The 23,110-nt window shown below is 42.7% G+C and overlaps 1 protein-coding gene across 1 annotated transcript in view; it reads right to left on the bottom strand.

Annotated features, from left to right (window-relative positions):
* The window catches only part of LOC111960892 (laminin subunit gamma-3-like), a 258,280-nt gene that overhangs the window by 191,240 nt on the left and 43,930 nt on the right, over positions 1-23,110 (bottom strand). Inside the window, 4 exon segments of the mRNA XM_070442778.1 lie at positions 717-834; positions 1,080-1,268; positions 6,001-6,167; positions 8,262-8,392. Coding sequence (XP_070298879.1) covers positions 717-834; positions 1,080-1,268; positions 6,001-6,167; positions 8,262-8,392 — 605 coding nt within the window.

The raw sequence follows: 23,110 nt of genomic DNA, 5'->3' as shown, positions 1-23,110 counted from the left end.
ACTATATCAAGGGGATAGGAGTGGGTACTGTTTACTATTTTCAGGTGATAGGAGTGGGTATTGTTTAGTATATCAACGGGATAGGTGCAGTTACTGTTTTACTGTGTCAAGGGGATAGGAGTAGGTACTGTTCACTATATCATTGGGATTGTTGTAGTTACTGTTTACTATATCAAGTTTATTGTAAGGACATTGCAAATAGCGGTATTGTTAATAGATCAGGTAACAGTAGTGATGAATTAGCAACAACAGCAAGAGTGAATAGTTGTTGCAAACTGGATGAAAGTCCACATTTTGATATTCTGCTCAGCCCTGGTGTACACCTCAACACTACAGAAGCAAATAGGGTCAGGGATAGTGTGTTTCTAATGGCAAGAACCACCGCAGCATAACAAAATAAATCAATAAACACAAACTAGAATTGGAATGCTGCTCTTCTCTACACCAGAGGTTCAAGGAAAGTTAAGATGTGCTTCTAAAATAACATGTCTTCATGTTGAAATTAAATATGAACACACCCCACACATGGTTGCATTCAGGAGTGCAATGTACTGACCCGGGCAGATAGTTCCACAATATTGTGGCCTACTGAACGTGGTCGTAGATTAGACACATACAGACAGAAAAAATATCCTTTAAAAAAAACTGCATTGTTCTATTACTCTCCCTCTGTCTTCAAAGTGTTTGTTTATTTTTCGGTGTACATGTGTGTGTACCTGCAGCCGCCAGGGCTGAGGGAGTGGAAACCGGGTTGACAGGTGTCACACTTCTCCCCTGTCACACTGGGTCTGCACTCACACTTCCCCTCCACACCACACTGCAGACTCACAGAACCTGGGAGAGAGGAGGGAGGGAGAGAGAGAGAGAGTGAGAGAGAGAGAGAGAGAGAGAGTGGGAGGGAGAGAGAGGGGGGAGAATGACAGGGTGAGAGAGTGAGTGAGTGAGATACAGAGAGATAGATAGAGATGGAGAGAGAGAGAGAGACATGGATGGATGGATGGATGGATGGATGGATGGATGGATAGATAGTTCATGTTTATGATGCCTTAATATGAAGCAGTCTAAAATACATGGTTTACCCATGGTGTTACAGTCACAGGGGCTGCAGGGGTCCTGTGGTGACCGTCGGTAGTGGTTCTCTCTACAGCTTTCACAATGCGGTCCATCAGTCTGGTCCCTACAGTCTACACAGCGCCCCCCACTTGCTGTGCTGCGGTACTGCTCCGCATCGAACACACATGCATCCGCTCGCCCACTGCAGTTACACTCTGAGGAGAGAGAGAGAGAAGGAGAGAGAGACAGGGGGGGATAGCGAGAGGAAGAGAAGGTGGGTGGGTGCGTGGTATGGAAGGGAGGGAGGGAGAGTGAGAGGTAAATAAGAAAGAGAGGGGAAAAGATGAGCAAAAGGAGAGGGAGGGGAGAGAGGGAGAGGGAGGAGATGAGGTCAGGGAAATGGCGAGAGAGGGAGAGTGAGATGGGGAGGAAAAGTGAGAGAGAATGGATGGTGGTTACTATATGTTTATGAGAGATTATGCGTGTGGGATTGGATCCTAATGTACAGGTACATTTCTAATCCCATTTCACACGGGCCTAATGATCAGCCAATCACTTGGTCAGGGGGCACCGTGATAATGCTAATAAGTGTTTGTACAAGAGACGATTACTCACTGTCTCTCTGTCTGGCTACATGAGGTTTAGGATTCCAGAAAATATCCTATTTTATTACACATCAAATTTTCTGTTAAGTTTGCAATAACTATATGATTATTCCTCCCTGATTGAAGAGAGGAGAGGTTCCATTCTAGTTGTATTTTGCTCCACAGAGTAGGAAGTGAGTGTATTTGCTATTAGAGTATAGAGATTAGGCATATATTAACGAGACTCTATCTAGAGATAGGCCTCAGAGCCACAGAAAGATAATCAAGGTCTAAACCAGTGCTGCATAGTTACAGTCTTACATGTGTCATTCTCAATGTATAGGATTTGGGTGCATACAGGTGGGCCTACACAGTAGGATATGAAAGTCTGATTTGTAAACCACTGGATATGAGTCTGCTAATGACTAAAATGTGAAAAAACATAAAACATAATAAAACACCTACTACAGTCAATGACTTTATTTACATGTGTTGATTTTTGCATAGAGTACCTGTAGCAGACGTGAAGATATGAGGTATAAAAAGGCCTTAGGGTGTATATGAAACAGGATGTCATGGAGAAGAACATTCTTCACCAGGCACCATAGTCTTATTTTCATTCTATATATTAACATTTCATTCCTAAAAAATAACCAATATGAATCTAAACCAACAGTTTGTAAACATACTTTTTAAAACGTTCTGGAAATGTGTAATTCTGAAACAATGGAGGTCACTCTGGGAATGAGTCAATCAACTGCAGCATAATAGTCTACTATAGCAGAGGCCATTGAAAAACAGGGGGAAATGTAGTCAATATCCCATTGCCTAATAGCAGAATTAAGATGGACCTGCTTAGTCAATTATATAGGTATCTGATTCTAGAAATACAAATAAATCTCTATTTTCAACATCCACATATGCGACAGCCCACTGGGCACAGACGTCAACTCAACGTCTATTCCACGTTGGTTCAACGTCGATTCAACCAGTGTGTGCCCAGTGGGAGGCCTATATGATCAATGGCTTACACTTCACATTTTCAACATTGATCATGTAATTGGTGGCCATAGACATAACCTTACCTAACCCCCCTGGTTGGATAATAATCACTGTTGAAAAATTAATCTTAAACTCATTTAGGCCTACTTGAGCATGGCATCCAGCCAAAGGTATGCTACCTCTTTTTAACTACTTTATTAATGTATTTAAATGACTGTAGCATTTCTGAACGTTGTCTGTACGTAGCCGACTGTGACCATAATACAGTAGGTAGCCTAGTAGTAGCTAAAGTAGCCTAGTGTAGTTGGAAGTTGGATGTGGTGCTGAAATGTGGAGACGAAGAAGCTCAAGTCTATTCCGAGTGAGGAGGAGAATGACGTATTTGATTTCCATGTCCACCAGCTCTGCACAGTTTCTGTAATCAACATGTCTGCATCTAGCTATTCACTACAGTAGCTAGCTAGGCTAGTGAGTGCTTTGTTAACTTTATTAGAAGTAGCCTACATTTTGAGAGGTGGAAAATGTGTGCACCTACAGCCTCAGTGGTCCCGTGGGCTGCCATCTCCTCTCTCTCTCTCTCTCTCTCTCTAACACACTCTCTCTCTCTCTCTCTTTCTCTCTCTCTCTCTCTTTCTCTCTCTCTCTTTCTCCCTCTCTTGTTCATGCACTGCGCTGTCCCTACAATAATGGCCTGAATAACAGGCTAGTGTGAGGAGTTTTCTAGGCAGAGACCATGGCGTATTTTCGAAGGAGAGACCGTGGCAGCTACCATTCACACCTTATAAGTGTACACTCCCAGTCAGTAGCCTTTTGTGGACACATGGGTACTGGGTAGGCTACTTGATAGGCATTGAGTTGAACAGCTAACTGGTTGTTTGTTGAATGAACATCCCCTGATCAATCCATCCCTGCGTCTCATATTTTACATTAAAACATGACTTATTATTGTGATATTACAGCTGTTATGATCTGCACATCTCAGTGATAAATAGCCAGTCCTATACTTTGCAAAGCACCTTGTCATCTATTTATCACTCTATGGACATGGACATCTGTAAATGAAACGTAGTGACATGTCATTTGACTACTGGGCTGTTGTGTCAGAACATTTTGTTGCAAAATTATTTCATAGGATAGCCTAGCTACATGATCTAAAATGCTGTCCATTGATTACTATGCCAACAATTCAGCGAGTGGTTCCCCCAATGATGTCACAGAGCAATTGATGGAAATCCATCAATAGTGTGATTTTTTAAATGAGGGGAAATTAGATTACTGTTGGTTGTGAATAGGCTACTGGGTGGATGTTGAGTTGTTTTTAACAGTTGTTTTCCCTGTTAAAATTGTTCATATATACCTTTTAAAGATGATCATGAGTGATAATGTGTCTGACTGCAAATAGATTGAGTCTGCCTGAGTCATTACACATGTATTCAAGGCAGGTATCTCAGGTGCACGTACTAAAATGGCTTCCCAACTAGGAAGTGGATAGTAAGCTAAATTAGACACTTGTCTAAGTAACTTGGTAATAACCAGAAGGATGTTGTGACAACATAAATATAAACAACTGTGTGTGCCTATGTGTCTGTGTGTACTTTGCTCAACTCTCTCTCTCTCTCTCTCTCTCTCTCTCTCTCTCTCTCCGTCGGCAAGTGTTTTATCCTCTCTCTCTCTCCCTCTCTCTCTCTCTCTCTCTCTCTCTCTCTCTCTCTCTCTCTCTCCCGCCATATGTGTGTGTCTTGGTGTGTGAGTGTGTTAGACCCCCCGTGGGGTGGTGAGAGAGTCTCTCTCTCTCTCTCTCTCTCTCTCTCTCTCTCTCTCTCTCTCTCTCTCTCTCTCTCTCTCTCTCTCTCTCTCGGCAGAGAAAAGACACCCGTTGTCAATTAAAATGTTTGTGTTCTGACAAGTAGGGCCATATGGTACTGGTTCCAGACACATGCCATACACGGCAGAGAGGAGAGAGACAGAGCTTGGTCCGGTAAGCTGCGGCAAAATGAGTTTCTATCTCGCCGAATATGGAGGCTGAACATTATAATACACAGAGCATTCACTTTTACTCTCTAGTTCTTTCACATTCAGTGCTTCTTTTCTTCTATGTATTTAATAATATATTCATTTTTTCTTTTACAGTACAGTGCAGCTGCATGCGGCAGTCTATTTAAAAAAGCCATCTGTTTGGTACAGAGACTCAGGCTTCCTCCCATATTGCACCCTATTCCCTACATAGTGCAATACATTTGACCATAGCCCTATGTGCCCTGGTCAAAGGTAGTACACTATATAGGGAACAGGGTGCTATTTAGAACACAGGATGAGTGTAATTAAAACAAGCTTGTTGCTTAATAGAATCAAGCATAAAAACAATTAACGAGGCCTCTCCTTTATGGGTTTATCAGTCCAACCAATTACAATTCCTCTTCAGCAGTGTTCAAAAGAACCATTCACCGCTCAGTGCACAGCGCGATAAGCCTGAACCGCGCTGATATTCGCACTCACGCTAATTTATAAACACACACACACACACACACACACACACACACACACCACACACACACACACACACACACACACACACACACACACACACACACACACACACACACACACACACACACACACACCACACCACACACACACACACACACACCACACACACAACACACACACCACACACAACACACACACACACACACAGCAGCAAAGGGTTGATGTTTATTGTCATGCCCTGGAGGCAGAAGTGAGCAATAAAGGTTAGGGTTAGCAGTTTGGTTAAGGTTAAGTTAAGGTGGGGCTTATGATTAGAGCTGCCTCCAGAACAAAAAAATCATGACAATAAATGTCAACCTATGCGCACGCACACCACACACACACACACACACACACACACACACACACACACACACACACACACACACACACACACACACACACACACACACAATCACACACAAGGACTCTTAGACATGCATGCACGGATGGACAGTACACATGTGCAGGTGGAATTCATCTTCATTATGCTACACCAACATCTTACATTTACATGTAGATATGCTTTGTAAATACAGTGTTATGGGGTTACTGTACATCATTGTTCAGCTGTCCTCCCTCCAACTCTCCTGTAGCCCACTCAGAGGGTTCAGCTGTCCTCCCTCCAACTCTCCTGTAGCCCACTCAGAGGGTTCAGCTGTCCTCCCTCCAACTCTCCTATAGCCTTCTCCCAGGGTTCTTTGAACAAATCCCTGGGTACTCACTCATACTTTATGTACTCCCAAAGGAACTTGGCTGCAATACTCGCTCATATACTACCCCAACTATACATTTCCCCAGGGGTGACTGAATTAAACAAATCTCCAATACTCACTCATACACTTGTTGGCAGAGTCTCCGGTGGCCCTGGCCCAAGGCCTGTCCTGGTAGAATGGGTGACACCTCTGGCAGTCCACCCCGACAGTGTGATGCTGGCAGTCACACACCAGAGCCCCCTGCCCGTCCAACACACACTCACTGCCATGGCCATTACACTTACACCTGGAGGATAAAGATGGAGAGGTGTGTGTGTACCCAGACACACATTTACAGATATACACTTGTATGGACCCAAACTTATATGCACTGAGCACACACACGTGCGCGCATGTACGAACAAGCACACACACGCACACACACACAAACACACACACACACACACATAGAAGGAAATGAACAGAGAACAGAGATTAGGACAGAACGGAGGAGATGTAAAATGAGAAAGTATTTTCACTGTGACTTTTCACCTCCCATTACCTATCAGTGGCAGATACAGTACATCGCCTTGGATAACGTGGGGTTTTATACCCTTCAGTGAATACTGTTCTGCTCATCTCCGCTGTGTGTCCAACTCTCGTCTGCACAAGATGTCCCTGAGCATAAACAACTTCAACTTCCAGTCACTGTGTGTGTGTGCGTCTGTGTGTGTGTGGTTGTGTATGTGTGTGTGGATGTGTGTGCATGTGAGTTATTGTGCTATATATCAAATTATGCATATCCTTTCCAACCAGTCGAGAAAAGACCATTTCCTGTCTAGAAGTCATTTAATGATCAAGGATGTTTGGCCAATAGCTGTTAGCTGAGGCCCTATCTTTACTGTGACACGGTGAGGATGACAGTGTCTTATTCCCCTTGTTGTGTTGACTCTGTATAGTGCCTGCCTGCATCCCAACTGACACCCTCTTCCCTATGTAGTGCATTACTTTTGACTAGAGCTCTTTGGGCCCTGGAAAAAAATAGTGCATGAAATAGAGTGCCATTTGGGGTGCATCCTCTGTCATTGGTTCTGCAGAGGGCCTTTCTGTGAGGGAAGAGGGGGGCTTATCATCGCCTGTCCCTGTCACATTCAACCAGCTGTCCCAGATCCAGACTCTTTATGCCAACGGCTCCCAATCACTTATTTCTGTTTCTGTTGTTGTTGTTGTGACAAGGAAGTTGTTAGTAAGAAAGTGAAAATTGCCCCCAACCACCAACTCAGATGTCTCTAGTAGTAAACTCTGAGGTAATCTTGACAACCACAATAATGAATATGGCACAGAGAATAGCTCATATAGCAGCTTAGTAGTCCGTCAGTTCTGGACCATTTCTTTTTACTATTTTGAGTTACTATACTCCACTAGCTGACCATTTAATCCAACACATTGACATACCCTGACACTAATTGTGTACATTCATAACATTCAGTGTGCGAATTGACCAAGTGACAAGTGCTAGCACTGCTATGGCCAATCCAACAAGCTAGGCTGACTACGCAAGCCCAACAAGTTGTCAGCTTGCCCCCCTTCATTCCCTCAGGTGTCATGGTGACATTGTTGGGTCAATTGTCAAACTGTCACCCCTCGCTTTGATCATAAACACTTATGACAGGTGTCAGATCCTGTTGAAGCAGTGGGTGAAGGCTTCATCTCCACTACTTAAGAAGGTTCATGTTATTGTGCCGTGCCCATGGACATCCTGTCTGTGCTGCCTGCCTCCTGTTGTCCCTTCTCGTTACTGTGAGGGATAAGCCCAGGGACCAGCAGACCTGTGTTCAAATATTATTTGAAATCTTTCAAATACTTGGAGTGTTTGCTCTGGTCTACCCGGAGTGCCAGATGCGCCGGGTTTGCCAATTTTTAATGATTTCAAATAGAATTTGAACCCAGGTCTGAGGACAAGAGACAGAGCAGGGACAGTGATGGAAAAGACATGGGGACAGAGGAGGATGATGTGGCTCTGTTCTTTTTAGGGGGGAACTTGGTAGGCGGAGGGAGGGAGTGTGTTCTATCTATTCGCCTTACAATCTACTGTCCAGGACCATAGAGGGCTTGTGTTGAGTTAGACTATTTGTTATGTAAAAAGGATACAGAGAGGGAGGAAATGTGGAGAAGCATTTTATTATCTGTTTTAATATCTATTTTATTATCTATCAAATGGGGCACTATAACGAGCTGGGTTGTTGTTTCATAGTCGAGTCTGTTTGAGAAATGAGCAAAGACAAAGATAAATCAAAGCAAACAGGCTCTCTCTCTTCTTCTCTCCCTCTCTTCTTCACTCCCTCTCTTGTTCTCTCCCTTTTTCTCTCCCTCTCTCTCTTAGACGTCAGGTGTGTGTTACCTGGCGCCTACGGAGAAATCGGAGATGGCGTAGAAGTAGGATCGCAGCACCTTGGCGTCCTTGAAGAACTCATCTCCGAATGTGTTGAGCCTGTCCAGAGAGATGAGCAGGTCAGTGGCTGTCACCCACTCCTAAAGGATGAGACAGAGACAAGGAGAGGGGGATGAGGAGGAGGGGATGGAGGGATGGTGGCTGTCAGCTACTCCTACAGAGTGGGACCGAGAGGAGAGGGACATGAGGGGGAAGGGTTAGAGCGGTCGGAGGGAAGTAATGGGTTGAGATGGAGAACAAAAGGAAAGGTAAAGACAGATTCAGGCTCGGTCAGAAGGTGGAGGAAGAACAGGATGGGAGAGAAAGGGGGGAGAGAGAGAAAGATGAAAAAAGCAAATGGGAGTCAAGAGAAAGAGGGGAAGAGCAGGGTGTGGCTCTGAAAGAGATATAATAGAAGAAATAAGAAAAGGGGGATAAATAGAGAGGAAATGAGCAGAAGAGATAAAGAGATGATATAAGCTAGAGAGGAGACTTGGTACAGGGTTCCCAGACTCTTTCATTATAATGGATAAGGTTTTAGCAGCACACAGATATGATGACAGCTACAGTATATGAAGCTGAATGCACCACGGAGGGGCTGAATTGGAACAGTAAAATAGAATAGAATGTGAGAGGTGGAGACGAAGCGAGGGAGGGGAGAGGAAAGAAAGAGGGAAAGACAAACAGCAGGATAAAGGTAAACAGAAGAGAGAAATAGGGGGAGGAAGATAAAACATGGTCAGTTGAGGAGAGAACAAAAGGAGAAAAGATGGAATAAGGGAATATTTCTCTCCTCACAACTTTAAAACAAATAGATTACAGAAACGTTGTGTCTTTCACTTGGCTGGTTGGGGACTCTGTGGACTGTATGGCATCCTGAAAAAGCCTGTTTTAATCCTGTGTTGTGTTTTCTGTACACTCTCCCATGAGGGGTGTTTGATGTAGGGGAGTAGGGGAATGAGAGGAATGGGAGGAGAGTGGAGCGGATAGGCCTCAGACAAACAACATGTGGAACAGTTAGGTACATGTACTGTACGCCTGCCTCAAGATCTACTGGCTAGCATGCCGTACCAAGGACTAGGGGAATTGGGTAACACCATGTATGATGTTGATTCTTATTTAATATAGTTAGCCTATAAGACTACATATATGAGAACATGTGACAACTCGACTTCAAGAAAAAGAAAAGTAGGGGATTTTTCTCTATAGCAAGAGGGAAACATAGTGAAGACTAATTAAGTCTACAATATTGTTTTCAAACACTATATATTTTTTTATTTATTTCACGTTTATTTAACCAGGTAGGCTAAGTTCTCATTTACAACTGTGACCTGGCCAAGATAAAGCACAGCAGTTCGACACAAACAACAACACAGAGTTACACATGGAATAAACAAGCATACAGTCAATAAAAACTAAAATTAAATTGAACTATTATTTGAAGTTCATGTAAAATGCAACCAATAATTATCCTCTCGAGTTAGCTTCACAACTTGTTTTGTGTGATCTGTCACTGTGTATATAAAGCACAGCTACTGCAGTAAAACTTTATATTTAGCACTGCCTCAAAGACTATTATTCTATCAGGCTGTCTATGAGTCTCTCTCAGTGTCGTTAGTAAGAGATTCTGTAAGGACACCTATGAGTTAGCGAGCAGGTCAGCCACTTTAAGTCCAAATTTTGCTTTGGTATATCATTTTATATCAAATGTTTAATTCTGCAGGATTTATTATTAAGGCTTGAGCTCTATTCACACGGGCTAGTATTATTAGAGAACGTTGGTTATGTATTTATTTTCCCAGAATGTCCATTATTCCAGAGGATGATTCAGGTGGGACAAATTTTTTCCAAACTGCCACTGTCACGCCCTGACCTGAGAGATCTATGTTTTCTTTATATTTTGGTTAGGTCAGGGTGTGACGAGGGTGGGTACGTTAGTTTTTGTACTGTCTAGGGTTTTTGTATGTATAGGGTGTTTGTAGGTCTAGGTGATTTGTATGTCTATGGTGGCCTGATATGGTTCCCAATCAGAGGCAGCTGTTTATCGTTGTCTCTGATTGGGGATCATATTTAGGTAGCCATTTTCCCTTTGGTGTTCGTGGGTTCTTGTTCTATGTTTAATTGCCTGTCTGCACTCTCCTTATAGCTTCACGGTTCGTTTTGTTATTTTGCTAGTTTGTTCAGTGTTCATTAGTTAAAATAAATAAGAATGCATACATACCACGCTGCGCCTTGGTCCGATTCATACGACGAACGTGACAGCCACCTGTAATTCTTTCTTAATTTTGTCATTTTTTTAATACATCAACTGTTATGATGGAAGTCTGGAGGTTTTTTCTAGGTGTGAAGATATTTCAACAAGTCCAGGCGATAACAGGCTACACTAACAAATCCAGCTTGGTTCGCAAGTTCAAACCATCTTTGGTATAGTGTTGCCATAATATTTGAATTGAAGAAGTGTGATCATAATCATTCAAATATTTTAGTGATCCGCAGTAGAAGACGTCCTAAATGCCCCCTAGTCTTCAGATGTGAGCCAAAACAGCTAACTTGCACTTGATATGCATTTTTAAGCTACGGATGAGAAAGTGAACTTGTCCAAATGTTTAGCTCAGTTGTATGCTGCTTTGGGTTCTATTAACACAAAGTGTTTCATTAAATAGGCACAATATGTTTTATGATGCATTTGCCGATGTCCAATTAATCACTTTGTTAAATTTATCGAGTCAGTTATTGTTTTCTTGCTCAAATCGCGAGCAACACCTGTAAAACTCAGATATTTCTCTCAAAACACAGGGATGTCGATTCGCATAAGGACTAGTATTATCAGAGGACTTTGTAGTTTGCCAAAAAAACAGTAGGTTATTCTGGTTAGTCAATGAACAAAATTTCAGTTTCCATTTAACCCATCTAAACAGTAGGCTACAGTTCCCTTGACATGCCATAGGCCTATTTGAAGTCCTGTCTTGTGACTGTCGAATTTGTATAGCGCCTCACATTCATCACACCTAACATAGCTGGCACTGCCATCATCCTCTTTGCCACTTTACCAAATCTTTTCAAAACATTACTTTTCTGGCCATCCCTTTTCTTTATTTTCAACTCTCCTTTCACAGCTTTTGTCTTCTTGAATTAAACTTCAACACTTCAACACAACTTCAACTTTTTCTGCCCGTCACCAAAAGCATTATTTGGCGATTGACTGTGTAGGCAATTTGGCGTGAGTACAGTTAAGCCCTAAAGCTTAGGCTGATGCACTAATACCAGATAGCCTAAAATAATGAAAGAAAAACCTCAATGTAGATAGACTACATAAATTGCACAATAATTACACATTTACGGATTTTTTAAGGTATTGTTTAAGGACCGTAAACAAATCCAACCCACGGATATAACCGTAGGGACTGCGGGTTATGAGTCAACCCGCGTATCGCTAGTGGAGAGTCAAATGGTCATGAAGCCTGTTTGGAACATGTGGTGGAAATCTAGAACACATGTGTTCCATAACCCCTTTAACCCTTAAAGGGGCAGAAACAGTAGGACTCCTGGACCTTGGTGACTTATGTGGGTCAACAGGGCCAGACCTGGGTTGGACCTGGGTCAGACATGTGTTAACATTGTGGATGGGTACTACTGCCTGGAGCTGGATCAAATGTTCTAATCCAGGTCAACATAACAGTGAAAGTAGCTGAGAATTAGACCAAAACAATCATAGAAAGTGGTCATTTGTAATATGTGGACAACGTCCTTTGGAAAGCTAATGTGGTGATCAGTAAGTATCCTTTATTCTCACTCTCCTGCTACTCTATTAGCTCTCTGTCTCTGTGTCTCTCTGTCTGTCTATTTCTCTGTCTCTCTCTCTGTCTCGCCGTCCATTTCTGTCTCTCTGTCTGTCTCTCTGTCTCTCTGTCTGTCTCTCCATCTGCCTCTCTCTCTCTCTCTTCTCTCTCTCTCTCTCTCTCTTCTCTCTCTCTCTTCTCTCTCCTCTCTCTCTCTCTCTCTCTCTCTCTCTCTCTCTCTCTCTCTCTCTCTCTCTCTCTCTCTCTCTCTCTCTCCTCTCTCTCTCTCTCCTCCTCTCTCTCTCTCTCTCTCTCTCTGTGTCTTCCTGTCTCTCTGCCTCTCTGTCTCTCTCCATCTGTCTCTCTGTTCTGGTTGTCTCTCTCTCTGTCTTTCCATCTCTGTCTCTCTCTCTCTTTCTCTCTGTCTCTCTCTGTCTCTGTCTCTCTGTCTCTCCATCTGTCTCTGTCTGTCTCTCTGTCTCTCTGTCTATGTCTCATTTTTCATTTCTCATTTCAAGGGGCTTTATTGGCATGGGAAACATGTGTTAACATTGCCAAAGCAAGTGAGGTAGATAATATACCAAAGTGAAATAAACAATAACATTTTTACTACCTCTTTCTCTCCTCTTTCCCACCTCTCTCTCTCCCTCTCTGGTGGCACTTTCCTCAGGGAGCCCTTGAGGAGGGTGTGCCTTGTGTTTGTGAGCTGCCTGTTTCACAGCAGCACGGTGCAGAGCAGGTTGGAGCTGGCACGCTACTGTTTTGGGGCCTGCTTATCAACTTCAGCCCTGCTTGACATGGCTCTGCTCCTGCTAATGGGGTTTGGACGCTGCCGAACGACCCCAGTGCCCAGGGGCTGCCGGTGGAAGCGTACGTTCATCCTTCACGCACTCCCGCCTGCTCGCCGCTCCCAGTACCATCGTCAATGGGGGAAAACATGGAATGGGGGTTTTAAAAGGGGGGTGGTGGGGAGGTGAGGGAGTAGGGGGGGTGCTGGCTGTTTGGTAACAAATTGAGGAGAGGAAGGGGGAAATATGGAGGGGAGGAGAAGAGGAGGGGAAGATGAGGAGAGGAGCAAAGAAGGAGAGGAAATTATGCCAGTGGAGCGAGTGTCTTCAAACCATGTTTGAAGAAGGAATTTGAATAGGGAAGTGAAAGAATACAGGGGAGAGCTTATTCTAATTCAGGGCAGGAAGGGAATGATGGGAAACAAAACAGATAACTTCTCCATACATTTTCTCACTCTCTCTCCTGCTCTATCTCCCTCCCTCTTGTTTTGCTTCACACCTCAACAACCACAGCAAGGTTAGAGGAGAGCCAAGAGTTTTGGAGATACATATGTTTGAAGTTAGTCTCAGAAAACTTTTCCCCTCACCTTGCTGGGGTCTGGGTCAGAATTCTGAGAACAACATTTTGCTGTATCATAGACACGAATGAATGCTGATTGGTCGATGATAAGCGTCCAGCTTCGGAAACCAATCCAAGATGACGACATCTTACTGCAGTCACTTCCTGACATGTGATCCATTCTGACCAATGATCAATAGCCAGAAGCAGGTGATCAGGGATCCATCCACCATTACTCTCTGTTATAAATAGCCTCATGTCTCCAGAGAAAAAGTTAAACAACAGAAGTAAGTAAGAGGAGATACTCTTTGATCAACTATATCCTGGAGTCCTCCTCGTTATAGATTTAAAACAACCAACTCAGGATGATTCAACCTTCCCAAGCTTCTTTTTGATGCTTATTTCTCTCTCTCTCTCTCTCTCTCTCTCTCTCTCTCTCTCTCTCTCTCTCTCTTACTCTCTCTCTCTCTCTCTCTCTCTCTCTCTCTCTCTCTCTCTCTCTCTCTCTCTCTCTCTCTCTCTCTCTCTCTCTCTCTCTCTCTCTCTCTCTCTCTCTCTCTCTCTCTCTCTCTCTCTCTCTCTCTCTCTCCCTCTCTCTATTTCTTTCTCTCTCTCTCGGTTTGTCTAAAACCTGCTGTCAGACAAATACAGGATGTAGTTTCATGAAGAAGCTTCACACAGGGGGTTATGCTAATGTTTATAGCTCTTAGTATTCCCATGATATGGACACGGCAAAGGAAATAATAATGTTTTAAGGTGTCACAGCGATCATCTATTTTCCTTCACAATCATTGGTTTTTGTTCATTATTAAAAACAGAACAGGTATTTGTATTTATTAAGGATCCCCATTAGCTGTGTGTGTGTGTTCCATAAGGTGTATTTTTTTTAAATCACATTTTATTGCTTGCATCAGTTACCTGATGTGGAGTAGAGTTCCATGTAGCCATGGCTCTATGTATGAAATTAAATCTTTGTATGAAATTAACCACAGATCTTTGTTAAGTGTTGCAGTGATTTCACTCTCTCTAGTAGCTGACGTGCATAGTGTTGAGTCATCTGCATACATAGATACACTTTACTCAAAGCCAGTGGCATATCATTAGTAAAGATTGAATAAAGTAAGGGTTCTAGACAGCTGCCCTGTGGATTTCCTGATTCTACCTGGATTATGTTGGAGAGGCTTCCATTAAAGAACACCCTTGGTGGTCTGTTAGACAGATAACTCTTTATCCATAATATAGCAGGGGGTGTAAAGCCATAACACATACGTTTTTCCATTAGCAGACTATGACTGATAATGTCAAAAGCAGCACTGAAGTTTAACAAAAAATCTCTCAGTTAATCATCAGTAATTTGTGTAAGTGCCGTGCTTGTTGAATGTCCTTCCCTATAAGCGTGCTGAAAATATGTTGTCATTTTGTTTACAGTAAAATAGCCTTGTATCTGGTCAAACATATATATTTTTTGGTTTACTAAGGGTTGGTAACAGGCTGATTGATTGGTTATTTGAGCCAGTAAAGGGGGCATTACTATTCTTAGGTAGCAGAATTACTTTTGCTTCCCCCCAGGCCTGAGGGCACACACTGTCTAGTAGGCTTAGATTGAAGATATGGCAAATAGGAGTGGTATTATCGTTCGCTATTATCCTCAGTAATTTTCCATCCAAGTTGTCAGACCTCGGTGACTTGTCATCGTTGATAGACAACAATCATTGTTTCCCCTCTTACACACTCACTTTTACGGAATTCTAAATTACAATGCCAGTGTTTCATAATTTGATCAGTTACACTTGGATGTGTAGTGTCAGCGTTTGTTGCTGGCATGTCATTCCTAAATTTGCTAATCTTGCCAATAAAAAAATAATTTAAGTAATTGGCAATATCATTTGGTTTTGTGATGAATGAGCCATCTTATTCAATGAATGATGCAGCTGAGTTTGCCTTTTTGCAAAAAATGTAATTTAACTTCTTTGGGGTAGGGGGCAGTATTTTCACGTCCGAATGAAAAGCGTGCCCAGAGTAAACTGCCTGCTACTCAGACCCAGATGCTAGGATATGCATATTATTAGTATATTTGGATAGAAAACACGCTGCAGTTTCTAAAACTGTTTGAATAATGTCTGTGAGTATAACAGAACTCATATGGCAAGCAAAATTCTGAGAAAAACCAGGAAGTGGGAAATCTGATGTTTTTCGTTTTTCAACTCTTTGTTTATCCAAGATACAGTGGAAATGGGGTCATGTTGCACTTCCTGAGGCTTCCACTAGATGTCAACAGTCTTTAGAACCTTGTATGATGCTTCTATTGTGAAGTGGGGGCGAATGAGAGGGGATTGAGTAAGGTCTGCCATGAGCTGACCATGCGCTGACCATGCGCGTTCATGTGAGAGTTAGCTTGAGTTTCATCGCATTTCTGAAGACAAAGGAATTCTCCGGTTGAAACATTATTGAAGATTTATGTTAAAAACATCCTAAAGATTGATTCTATACTTCGTTTGACATGTTTCTACAGACTGTAATATAACTTTTCGTCTGAACTTTTGCCTGGACCTGCCCGCGCGTCGTGAGTTTAGATTGTGTACTGAATGCGTGACCAACAAGGAGGAATCTGGACATAAATGATGGACATTATCGAACAAAACAAACATTTATTGTGGAACTGGGATTCCTGGGAGTGCATTAAAGATCATCAAAGGTACGTGAATATTTATTATGCTATTTCTGACTTTTGTTGACTCCACAACATGGCGGATATCTCTTTGGGTTGATTTGTCGTCTGAGCGCCGTACTCAGATTATTGCATGGTTTGCTTTTTCTGTAAAGTGTTTTTGAAATCTGACACAGCGGTTGCATTAAGGAGACATGGATCTAAAATTCCATGTATAACACTTGTATTTTCATCAACATTTATGATGACTATTCCTGTAAATTGATGTGGCTCTCTGCAAAATCACCAGATGTTTTGGAACTACTGAACATAACGCGCCAATGTAAACTGAGATTTTTGGATATAAATATGAACTTTACTGAACAAAACATACATGTATTGTGTAACATGAAGTCCTATGAGTGTCATCTGATGAAGATCATCAAAGGTTAGTGATTAATTTTATCTATATTTCTGCTTTTTGTGACTCCTCTCTTTAGCTGGAAAAATGGCTGTGTTTTTCTGTGACTTGGCTCTGACCTAACATAATCGTTTGGTGTGCTTTCGTCGTAAAGCCTTTTTGAAATCGGACACTGTGGCTGGATTTACAACAAGTGTATCTTTAAAATGGTGTATTTTAATTATGGGATTTCTGTTGTTTTGATTTTGGTGCCCTGCAGTTTCACTGGCTGTTGACGAGGTGAGATGCTACCGTCCCACATACCCTAGAGAGGTTTTAAGGTGCTCCAAAGTTTTTTTTATTTTTTTATTTCACCTTTATTTAACCAGGTAGGCCAGTTGAGAACAAGTTCTCATTTACAACTGCGACCTGGCCAAGATTAAGCAAAGCAGTGTGACACAAACAACAACACAGAGTTACACATGGAATAAACAAACGTACAGTCAATGACACAATACAAAAAAATCTATATACAGTGTGTGCAAATGAGGCAAGATAAGGGAGGAAAGGCAATAAATAGGCCATAGTGGCGAAGAAATAACAATTTAGCAATTTAACACTGGAGAGATAGATGTGCAGAAGATGAATGTGCAAGTAGAGATACTGGGGTGGAGGAGCAAGTTAATAGCAAATTAATAACAATATGGGGATGGTGAAGTTGGATGGACTATTTACAGATGGGCTATGTACAGGTGCACTGATCGGTGAGCTGCTCTGACAGCTGATGCTTAAAGTTAGTGAGGGAGAAATGAGTCTCCAGCTTCAGTGATTTTTGCAAATCGTTCTAGTTATTGGCAGCAGAGCACTGGAAGGAAAGGTAGCCAAAGGAGGAATTGGCTTTGGGGGTGACCAGTGAAATATACCTGCTGGAGCGCGTGCTACGGGTGGGTGCTGCTATAGTGACCAGTGAGCTGAGATAAGGCGGGGCTTTACCTAGCAAAGACTTATAGATGACCTGGAGCCAGTGGGATTGGTGACGAATATGAAGCGAGGGCCAGCCAACGAGCTACCTCATCCCCCTAGTGTTTTTATTTACTTTTTTTGCTCTTTTGCACACCAGTATTTCTACTTGCATATCATCATCTGCACATCTATCACTCCATTGTTAATTTGCTAAGTTGTAATTACTTCGCTACTATGGCCTATTTATTACCTTACCTCCTTACTCCATTTGCACACATTGTATATAGATTTTTCTATTGTTATTGACTGTACTTTTGTTTATCCCATGTGTAACTCTGTGTTGTTGTTTTTTGTCGCGCTGCTTTGCTTTATCTTTACCAGGTCGCAGTTGTAAATGAGAACTTGCTCTCAACTGGCCTACCTGGTTAAATAAAGTTGAAATAAAAAATATATAATTTACCTGTTTCATAGTGTAGTTTCTTCTTTTTATTCAGTTTAGTTTATTCAGTTTAGATTTCTCATTTTGTAGTACATTTGCCAATCGGTTGTGCAGCCAGACTTATTTACCATTCCTTTTGCCTCATCCCACTCAACCATACCATTTCTCAACCATACCATAATTTTTTTTACATCAAATCAAATCACATTTTATTGGACACATACACATGGTTAGCAGATGTTAATGCGAATGTAGCGAAATACTTGTGCTTCTAGTTCCGACTATGCAGTAATATCTAAGAAGTAATCTATCAAGTTTACAACAACTACCTTATAAACACAAATAAACACAAATGTAAAGGGATGAGTAAGAATATGTACGTATAATTTATGGATGAGCGATGGCGTGCGGCATAGGCAAGATGCAGTAGATGGTATAGAATACAGTATATATACATATGAGATGGGTAATGTAGGATATGTAAACATTATTCAATTGTTGTTATTTAAAGTGACCGGTGATACCTTTATTAAAGTCCATTAATTTAAGTGGCCAGAGATGTGAGTCTATGTTGGCAGCAGCCTCTCTATGTTAGTGATGGCTGTTTAATAGTCTGATGGCCTTGAGATAGAAGTTGTTTTTCAGTCTCTTGGTCTCAGCATTGATGCGTCTGTACTGACCTCGCCTTCTGGATGATAGCGGGGTGAACAGGCAATGGCTCTGGTGGTTGTTGCCCTTGATGATCTTTTTGGCTTTCCTCTGACATCGGGTGCTGTAGGTGTCCTGGAGGGCAGGTAGATTGCCCTCCGTGATGCGTTGTGCAGACCTCACTACCCTCTGGAGAGCCTTGCGGTTGAGGGTGGTGCAATTGCCGTACTAGGCAGTGATACAGCCTGACAGGATGCTCTCGATTGTGAATCTGTAAAAGTTTGTGAGTGTTTTAGATGACAATCCACATTTCTTCAGCCTCCTGAGGCATTGTTGCGCCTTCTTCACCACGCTGTCTGTGTGGGTGGACCATTTCAGTTTGTCCGTGATGTGTACGCTGAGGAACTTAAAACTTTACACCTTCTCCATTACTGTCCCGTCGATGTGGATGCTGTGGATGCTGCTGGATGAACAGGGAGTACAGGAGAGGGCTGAGAACGCACCCTTTTGGGGCCCCAGTTTTGAGGATCAGCGGGGTGGAGATGTTGTTCCCTACTCTTCACCACCTGGGGGCGGCCCGTCAGAATGTCCAGGACCCAGTTGCACAGGGTGGGGTTGAGACCCAGGGTCTTGGGCTTATTGACGAGTTTGAAGGGTATTATGGTATTAAATGCTGAGCTGTAGTCAATGAACAGCATTCTTACATAGGTATTGTCACGCCCTGATCTGTTTCACCTGTCCTTGTGATTGTCTCCACCCTCTCCAGGTGACGCTTATTTGCCCCAGTGTATTTATCCTTGTGTTTCCTGTCTCTCTGTGCCAGTTTGTCTTGTATGTTTCCAAGTCAACCAGCGTTTTTCCAGTTCTCCTGCTTTTTGCATTCTCCTTTTTCTAGTTCTCCCAGTTTTGACCATTGCCTGTTTCTGGACTTTGTACCCGCCTGCCTGACCATTCTGCCTGCCTTGACCACGAGCCTGTCTGCCACTCTGTACCTCCTGGACTCTGATCTGGTTTTGACCTTTTTGCCTGTCCACAACCATTCTCTTGCCTACCCCTTTGGATGAATAAACATTGTACGACTCCAACCATCTGCCTCCTGTGTCTGCATTTGGGTCTTGCCTTGTGCCTTGATAGGTATTCCTCTTGTCCAGATGGGATAGGGCAGTGTGCAGTGTGATGGCGATTGCATCTTCAGTGGACCTATTGGGGCGGTAAGCAAATTGGAGTGGGTCTAGGGTATCAGGTAGGGTGAATGTGATATGATCCTTCACTAGTATCTCCAAGCACTTCATGATGACAGAAGTGAGTGCAATGGGGCGAAAGTCATTTGGTTCAGTTACCTTAGCTTTCTTGGGAACAGGAACAATGGTGCCCATCTTGAAGCATGTGGGAACAGCAGACTTGGATAAGGATTGGTTGAATATGTCCGTAAACACACCAGCCAGCTGGTCTGCGCATGCTCTGAGGACGCGGCTAGGGATGCCGTCTGGGCCGGCAGCCTTGCGAGGGTTAACACGTTAAAATATTTTACTCACGTTGGGCACGGAGAAGGAGAGCCCACAGGCTTTGGTAGCGGGCCGTGTCAGTGGCACTGTATTGTCCTCAAAGAGAGCAAAGAAGTTGTTTCGTTTGTCTGGTAGCAAGACGTCGATGTCAGCGACGGGACTGGTTTTCTTTTTGTAATCCGTGATTGACTGTAGACCCTGCCACATACGTCTAGTGTTTGAGCCGTTGAATTGCGACTCTATTTTGTCTCTATATTGACCCTTTGCTTGTTTGATTGCCTTGCGGAGGGAAAAGCTGCACTTTGTATTTGGTCATGTTTCCGGTCGCCTTGCCATGATTAAAAGCGGTGGTTCCCGCTTTCTTTTTTGCGCGAATGCTGACATCAATCCACGGTTTCTGGTTAGGAAAGGTTTTAATAGCCAGGGTATAACATCTCCGATGCACTTGCTAATAATCTCGCTCATCGAGTCAGCATATACATCAATGTTGTTGTCTGAGGTTCTCCAGAACATATCCCAGTACACATGATCGAAGCAAGCTTGAAGCGTAGTGATTCATATGGATTCCACGCTTCAAAGTTGAAGCATCCATTGGTCAGACCAGCGTTGTATTAACCTGAGCACGGGCGTTTCCTGTTTTAGTTTGTGTCTTTAGGCTGGGAGCAACAAAATGGAGACATGGTCAGACTTGCCGAAGGTAGGGCGGGGGAGTGCTTTGAATGCATCGCGGAATTTCGAGTAGCAATGATCCAGAATACTACCAGCTCGTGTCGTGCATTTGATATGCTGGTAGAATTTAGAAAGTATTGTTCTTAGGTTAGCTTTGTTAACTTCTTGTGGCTGAAGGGACAGTATTGAGTAGCTTGGATGAAAGGTGCACAGAGGTGCCCAGAGTAAACGGCCTGCTCCTCAGTCATAGTTGCTAATATATGCATATTATTATTAGTATTGGATAGAAAACACTCTGAAGTTTCTAAAACTGTTTGAATTATGTCTGTGAGTATAACAGAACTCATATGGCAGGCAAAAACCTGAGAAAAAATCCAAACAGGAAGTGGATATTATTAAGCTGGTTGATTTTCAACCAAGATCCCATTGAAATCACAGCGAGATATGAATGAGTTTTCACTTCCTACGGCTTCCACTAGATGTCAACAGTCTGTAGAACCTTGTCTGATGACTCTACTGTGAAGGGGGGCCGGATGAGAGGAGATTTAGTCACGTCTGCCATGAGGTGACCATTCTTTGACCATGCGTGTTCACATAAGAGGGAGCTCCGTTCCCATCGCTCATCTGAAGTCAATGTAATTCTCCGGTTGGAACGTTATTCAAGATTTATGTTAACAACATTCTAAAGATTGATTCAATACATCGTTTGACATGTTTCTACTGACTGTTACGGAACTTTTGGACATTTCGTCAGGTTTTAGTGAACGCGCTTCATGACTTTGGAATTGTTTACCAAACGCGCTAACAAAAGTAGCTAATTGGACATAAAAAACGGACATTATCGAACAAATCAAGCATTTATTGCAGACCTGGGATTCCTGGGAGTGCATTCTGATGAAGATCATCAAAGGTAAGGGAATATTTATCATGTAAGTTCTGGTTTCTGTTTTTTTTTAAATCTGACACAGCGGTTGCATTAAGGAGAGGTATATCTATAATTCCACTCATCTACATTTATGATGAGTTTTTCTGTTGAATTGATGTGGCTATGCAAAATCACTGGATGTTTTTGGAACTAGTGAACGTAACATGCCAATGTAAATTCAGATTTTTTGATATAAATTTAAACTTTATCAAACAAAACATACATGTATTGTGTAACATGAAGTCCTATGAGTGTCATCTGATGAAGATCATCAAAGGTTAGTGATTAATTTTATCTCTATTTGTGCTTTTTGTGACTCCTATCTTTGGCTGGAAAAATGACTGTGTTTGTCTGTGATTTGGCGGTGACCTAACATAATCGTTTGTGGTGCTTTCACTGAAAATCCTATTTGAAATCGGACACCTGGTAGCCGCCTCCATGCTCTGGACACTACGCTGACAGACACAGCAAACCTTTGCCACAGCTCGCATGATGTGCCATCCTGGATGAGCTGCACTACCTGAGCCACTTGTGTGGGTTGTAAAGACTCCGTCTCATGCTACCACTAGAGTGAAAGCACCGCCAGCATTCAAAAGTGACCAAAAACATCAGCAGGAGCATAGGAACTGAGAAGTGGTCTGTGGTCACCACCTGCAGAACCACTCCTTTATTGGGGGTGTCTTGCTAATTGCCTCATAACTTTCCACCTGTTGTCTATTCCATTTGCAACAACAGCAATGTTTTGTTTATTGTCAATCAGTGTGCTTCCTAAAGGTGGAACAGTTTGATTCACCGAAGTGTGATTGACTTGGAGTTACATTGTGTTGGTTTAAGTGTTCCCTTAATTTTTTTGAGCAGTGTATTACTCGCCAATGTTCAATCTCTAGGTAACAAGGTGGACGAAATTAGGGCACGAGTTGCCTTCCAGAGAGACATTCAGAGATTGTAACATTCTCTGTTTCACGGAAAATGGATCACTCGGGATATGTTGTTAGAGTCGGTACATCCACCTGGTTTTCTTCACGCATTTTCGCTGCAGAACAAAAACATCTTCTGGTAAGAGAAGGCGGACTTGATGCCTTATGGTTAACGGACTCATGGTGTAATCCACAACAACATACAGGAAGGTCAAGTCTTTTATCACCTGACCTATGAATTCCTGACAATCTAAATACCGGACCCCTTATCTTTCCAAGAGCATTCCTATGATTTATACACAAGCCGTGTATATCCCCCACAAGCATGATACGCCCTTGCGGCCCCTGCGAAAGACTTCACTGGACTCTTTGTAAACTAGAAACCGTATAGTCCTAAGGCTGCATTTACTTGTGGTGGGGATTGTAACTTTAGGGCTGCACGGGATCCGATATGACAACACCAGTGAAGTGCAGGGCGCCAAATTAAAAAAACAGAAATCTCATAATTAAATTTCCTGCAACATACATGTGTCTTATATCATTTTAAGGTAATTCTTGTTGTTTAATCCCACCAACGTGT

The sequence above is a fragment of the Salvelinus sp. IW2-2015 genome, linkage group LG4q.1:29, assembly GCF_002910315.2.
Source record: "Salvelinus sp. IW2-2015 linkage group LG4q.1:29, ASM291031v2, whole genome shotgun sequence".
In the NCBI taxonomy this organism is placed as follows: Eukaryota; Metazoa; Chordata; class Actinopteri; order Salmoniformes; family Salmonidae; genus Salvelinus; species Salvelinus sp. IW2-2015.
Note: the sequence above shows the minus strand (reverse complement) of the source record. Positions and strands in the feature narration are given on the sequence as shown.